We start from the raw sequence: 6,000 nt of genomic DNA, 5'->3' as shown, positions 1-6,000 counted from the left end.
AGGGAGGCTTAAACTGATTAGTTGGCTTTCCTAATAATGATGGAAAATCTGGCACTTTGAAGGATTTTGGTTAAATACAATATTTTTTACAAAGACAACCGGTGATAACCTAGCAGCAGGCCAGGGCCCAGTCCTGGCAAGAGGCTGCTGCTCTGGACACCTGGTGACTCAGACTGCCATCGATTCTGCGTATTTCCGTGACAGTATTTGTGCTAAAATAATGATCAGTCCTGCTCTAGCTAGCCCCGGAGGCTTGGAGTTCATCAATCAACGGGAAAAATTCTATGGGTTTGGTACGATGTCAGCGGGGACAAGGCTGAGCGAGTTGGCCAGGAGTGCTGCGGCGCTCTGAGCGCGGCGGTGGAGCGGCGCAGGCACCGGCTGAGGAGCAGGGCCAGGGGCTGCGGCAGGGGCTGGAAGGGGGTGGCAGGAAGGGGGTGAGCAGGGCCAAGCTCAGGGGTCGACCCGCTGTCCCTCCCGGGCAGCCATGCAGGCACAGCACCCGCTAGTGTGGGGGTCCTGCCCGCGGGGAGCGACCTCTGCCTTCCACGGCCGTGAGCAGGCCGAAGCGCCCCGAGGGCTGCGGGGCGGACGCTCCTCAGGCTTGTGGTCCCGCCGCTACTTCAACCGATCCTGGCTGGGGCAGTACGGGCGGGACGGAGCGGGGAGGCCCCGCCGCGGAGACGTGGGGCCTCCCTCCCTGCCCCCGCCCCGGCCAGTCCCGTCGGGGTATCCACGGCAACGCGCCGCGCGGCGACGCGGGGCCTCGCATCCCGCCGGCCGGAGCCGGGAGCGCTGCCGGTGGGGCTGCCATGGCGGTCGGCGCCGGGCGAGTTTCCCGTCAGCCGGTTACTGAGGGCAGAGAGGCGGCGAGGGCGGCCGGCTGCGGCCCCTACACCGGGCAGGGCCTGCCCCGCGGGCCAGGAACCGGCGAGGTACGCCGCCGCCGGGATGCTGGGCTGTGGGCCTGAGCCCGGCGGGGAGAGGGGCCGTCTGAGGCGCCTCCTCTTTCCCGCCCGGGTACGATCGTCCCGCGGGCCCGGCTGGCCCCCACGTTGCTGCGGGCGCAGGGAGGCCGCGGGTGAGGCACCGTGCCTGCCTGTCCTGCCCGGCTGGTTTTGTGTGCTTCGCAGGAGGGCCCGGTCCGTCCGTGGGACAGGTGAAGGGATGCTCTGGAGGAAATGCTTTCACGGCATCGCCTCGTTGGAAGGAAAGGGGTCTCTGAAAATGCAGGTGTTCCTAGGGCTGCCTCTACCTGCTTGCCCTGTACTGCTGCAAAATGAGTTAGTTTTATCTTATTTCTGTATAAGGCAAATGCTTTCCTAGGGTCCGTGTGACGTCTGAGAGCACGTTCACCAGGTGAATCAGCCCTTACTGCTCTTCCGAGTGTTTCTGTCACTCCATGTTGTTACCGACAAAGTCAGCAAGAAAACCCTCTATCACTTAGTTTGAAGTTGTAGAAGGCAGGCATTCTTTATTGCAGCGCTGGAGACACGGGATAATTCCGCACAGTGTGTCTGTCTGGAGTTTCATAAGCACTTCTTTTATTGTAACAAGCTGTACATATTCATTACATTTTCTGAGAAATCTCTGCCTCCCTGCCTATCATCTACTACATAATGCTGGCATTGCAAAACTACACTATGCATGCGTGGGGGTCTCGGCCAGTCATCGGTGGTCGTTTGGGGAGTTAGCCCCCTACTCCTTTTTCCCCCTTATGGTTACGGGTCCCCTGAGGATAGTTTCTTCTCCTTGGATGTTTGCCTCTTCTGTTGTTCAGCCAAGCGATTCTTTCTTATCATCCTTGTTTGAGCACTCCTGCTAGGACGTTTCTATCCTCAAGGTTAAGGTATCTTCTCAGTACACATTAATCTCTCAGTCCTTGCTCTTAACTCTTCTTTGTTTTAATTTCATGAGGCCTCTTGGTTCTACACGCACACCTTCCTTGTGATTAACTATTTACACATAGCTGAAATGTTAGCCTTGAGGCAAGTATAGCCTAAGGACTATGACAGTAGGTTGTTAAACATAATCACACAGTTATTAGGCTAAAGAAATCTTTAAACGTTAAACCAATTATGTAATTAATAACCTTCCAGAAAGTACATAAATGTATCAGTGTCTGGCTTGGTAACACATCCACTAATAAAATGCAAAATGGGATACAAGTTTTCAGATAATATGCTTTGCTCTCCTGATTGGATGATGTAGTCTCTTCTCAGTCTCAGAGAAAATAGGAAATGGCTGCTGTGTGTGCTGTTGCTATTACCATCATAATGTTATGCTTTTTTTTTTTTTTAAGCTAAGGGTAGTCACTCCTTTTATGTCACAAAATACCAAGATTGTGTCAAGGCTGCAAATTTTATTATTATTTTTAATGCACCAGAAGGAGTAAGGAATTGAGCTTTTGATTTAAGTAGGATTTTTTTATCCAGTTATCACAATTTGATTAATTTATATAAAATATCTTCCAGATGTCTATTTTTCTTCAAAATAGTGAGCACCTTAACATGTTTGTGGCTGAAATCAATGACAATTGATGAAATTTCAGTCAAGAACAGTCAGATGAGCAGCTTGGTATCTAAGGTTTTCTTCACTGAAGAGAAACGGGGTGATGAACAACCTTTTGACTTAGCATCTGCCACTTTCATACAATCCAGCATTATGTTTACCTATGATATGAAATTTTGTCAGTGCTTTCTACTGGAGGGTAAGAATGCCAGTTTTGGAGCAGCAGTCATATTTATCTTTTAAGCAAGTGGTGTGTAAAGTTTTAATAACCAGTCACTTCACCTGCATCTGACAGTTGAAGACTTTATGGTTCTGCCGATTTCCCTTTTGTTTTCAATGCAGAACAGTAAATGTGTATTGGCATACAGGTCTTTATGAAAGCTGTTGAACGATTGAATAGATGTTGCTTTAGCCTGCATCATTTGGCAATGTATCCAAGGATATGAATGCTGAGACACATTTGCTGAAGTAGTGGGAACTACTGATTGCTACATGATGGAAGAGGCTCTAGAGAAATTGGTAAAAACCTGGCTGAGTTTTGAAGCCTGTGACCAAAATGAAGTTGAGACTGTGCCCTTTCTTAACTGTGTAACAGATTCAGCCTCTTCATGTGTCAGTTTCCTGCACATTGTTAGTCCTGCTCAGTTGCAGTAAGGAGGTGATTTCACTTATTTCTGTCCTGCTAGTTGTATCACTGTTATTGTCTTACACTCTTTTGTGGATTACAGAGATATGTGGAACAGTTCTACATGGACCACTGCCATGGGAAGGGGATTTGCTGCTGGCCTGATGGTTCCAAATTCACAGGAGCTCTTTATCTTGGCCATATAGAAGGCTATGGGACCCTGGAACGGAAGGATGGCAGAAAATTTCAGGTAAAGGGAAAAATGCTGTGCTAATACTGTGATTTCCTTGCCTTCCAAAGTCAGCATAAGTACAGGAAAATTTGGGTGTGAGCTTTTTTCAAGCAGATCACTTAGTGTTTTAGTTCTTTAGAGCAAAATCATCATGCTTTGATATCCAGTGAGTTAGGGCACTCTTTTCAACAGCTTAGCTTCTGCTGTACTCAGATTTGCACAGAGAGATATTGAAGGACATAATAGAATCATTTAGGTTGGAAGAGACTTTTAAGATCATTGAGTCGAGTCCAACTGTTAACCTAACACTACCAAGTCCACCAATAAACCATGGCCCTAAGTGCCACGTCTACACGTCTTTTAAATACCTCCAGGTATGATGACTTCATTGGGCTTCCAATGCTTGACAACCCTTTTGGTGAAGAAATTGTTCCTAATATCCATTCTAAACCTTCCCTGGAGTAACTTGAAGCTGTTTCCTCTTGTCCTGTCACTTGTTACTAGGGAAAAGAGACTGACACCCACCTTGCTACAACCTAAGGAGGTTGTACGTGAAAGGTCACGTAGTTGTAGAGAGTGATAAGGTCTCCCCTCAGCCTCCTCTTCTCCAGACTAAACAACCCCAGTTCCCTCAGCCGTTCCTCATAAGACTTGTGCTCTAGACCCTTCACCAGCTTTGTTGCTCTTCTTTGGACACACTCCAGCACCTCAATGTCTTTCTTGTAGCAAGGGGCCCAAAACTGAACACAGCATTCAAGTTGCGGTCTCACCAATGCTGAGTACAGGAGGACGATCACTTCCTGTTGCGTTAAGAGGCAGAGCAATTTGGCAGAAACTAAACCCCCTTGCTTTCCAGTCGATCCTCAGATATCAGAGGGACTGGGGGCGGCTGAGCTTAGGTTCTGAGTGATGCCCAAAGTCAGCGTTAGTAGTCCGGTTGCGCCCAACACCTTTGTTGGACTATCACGGGTCCAGATGCACTACTAACATCACACTACCTGCTCAGCCGGACACCTCCTGAACTAACACGGCCGCACTCAAAGGTACGGTCGCGTTCAGGGACAACCGTTAGTAGTCCGGTCGCGCCCAACACCTTTGTTGGACTATCACGGGTCCGGATGCACTACTAACATCACACTACCTGCTCAGCCGGACACCTCCTGAACTAACACGGCCGCACTCAGAGGTACGGTCGCGTTCAGGGACCACACACGGCTGAGTCAATCAATAGTGCGATTTATTAAACACACGGCTGAGTCAATCAACAGTGCGATTTATTGAAGCAACAGATATACAGGTTCTTTGGATTGCTGGTGATAAATTCACTACCTATAAAGCACGTGCAAATGCTAAAACTACGAGGGACACTACTTGGCTATAAACGCGTTAAAAGATGTAAAGTGACTCTATATAGAGATTTCTAAGTTTCCCGGGAAGGCACTTGGTATGACCAAGGGTTCGAATCTTACCCAACGGCGTCCTGATGGGGGGGAAGAGAGGCTCAGCCCGTCGACTGATCCCAGAAGTTAGAGTGGTACATGACGATGGTATCTTCCCTAACATCCAGCTCTTAAAACATTATTTTATAGTGTTTTACTTTGCAGGTGGAGCTTGAGTGACTCTAGTCATACATACCTTTATCAGGATTGGTGCAGAATTCTCTCGCTTCGCGTTTAAAGGTACAGACTAGGAAAAATTCAGTGCGCACACTCATTGAGGAGGGGTCGCACCTTGGGGGGTGGTAGCTTTTGAGAGGGGTGTGCGTTTTAGTATTATAATGATATTATAATTAGCAAAGTTCACTCTAAGTACAGCACTTCATCAAAGTTGACAGGTCTTTGGCCCAGGACATTGTAAGCGCAGCTTATCAATGTACATCCTGTGCATCCCTAAACTCCCCTGTTCACAGAGCGTAGCCGCGAGGTCTCCACTCCGCTCCACCCTCCATGTAATCTCTCCCAGAGTCAGCACACCAGGCGCCCCTGATGTTGCCAACATCCAAGGCCGTTCAGGGAGTCTCCATGGCACAGACCCGTTGTACATGAGTGCTATGTTCCACCTGGTTTCAAGGCTGTTCTTAGAGGGTAAATTTCCAAAGTACCCCTCAGCGATTACTCCACGCTTCCCTAGTCTGCTGGCCACTGTTTCTGATACAGGCCAGGATGCTATTTGCCACCTGGGCACACTGCTGGCTCATATTCAAGCCGGCTGTCAACCAGCTCCCGCAGGTCCTTTTCCACCAGGCAGCTTTCTAGCCACTCTTCCCCAAGCCTGTGTTTGTTGTGACCCAAGTGCAGGACCCAGCACTGAGCCTTGTTGAAACTCATACAGTTGGCCTCAGCCCATCAATGCAGCTTGTCCAGATCCCTCTGTAGATCCTTCCTACCCTCAAGCAGATCAACACTCCCACCCAACTTGGTGTCGTCTGCAAACTTACAGAGGGTGTACTCGATCCCCTCACCCAGATCATTGACAAAGATATTAAACAGAACTGGCCCCAATACTGAGCCCAGAGGAACACCACTTTTGACTGGCTGCCAACTGGATTGAACTCCATTCACAACTCTTTAGGCCTGGCCATACAGCCAGTTTCCTATCCAGTGAAGAGTATGCCCATCCAAGCCAGTTTCTC

General features: G+C 49.0%; 1 protein-coding gene across 1 annotated transcript in view; it reads left to right on the top strand.

The window, feature by feature from the left end:
- Positions 1-812: 812 nt before the first annotated feature.
- Positions 813-6,000, top strand: part of ANKMY1 (ankyrin repeat and MYND domain containing 1) — a gene marked incomplete at both ends in the record, with an annotated part of 30,210 nt that continues 25,022 nt past the window's right edge. The window contains 2 exon segments of the mRNA XM_082009117.1: positions 813-935; positions 3,240-3,386. Of these exon segments, the coding sequence (XP_081865243.1) occupies positions 813-935; positions 3,240-3,386 (270 nt within the window).

This window comes from Phaethon aethereus, assembly GCF_964289735.1.
Source record: "Phaethon aethereus genome assembly, chromosome: 20".
NCBI classification, from domain to species: domain Eukaryota; kingdom Metazoa; phylum Chordata; class Aves; order Phaethontiformes; family Phaethontidae; genus Phaethon; species Phaethon aethereus.
Note: the sequence above shows the minus strand (reverse complement) of the source record. Positions and strands in the feature narration are given on the sequence as shown.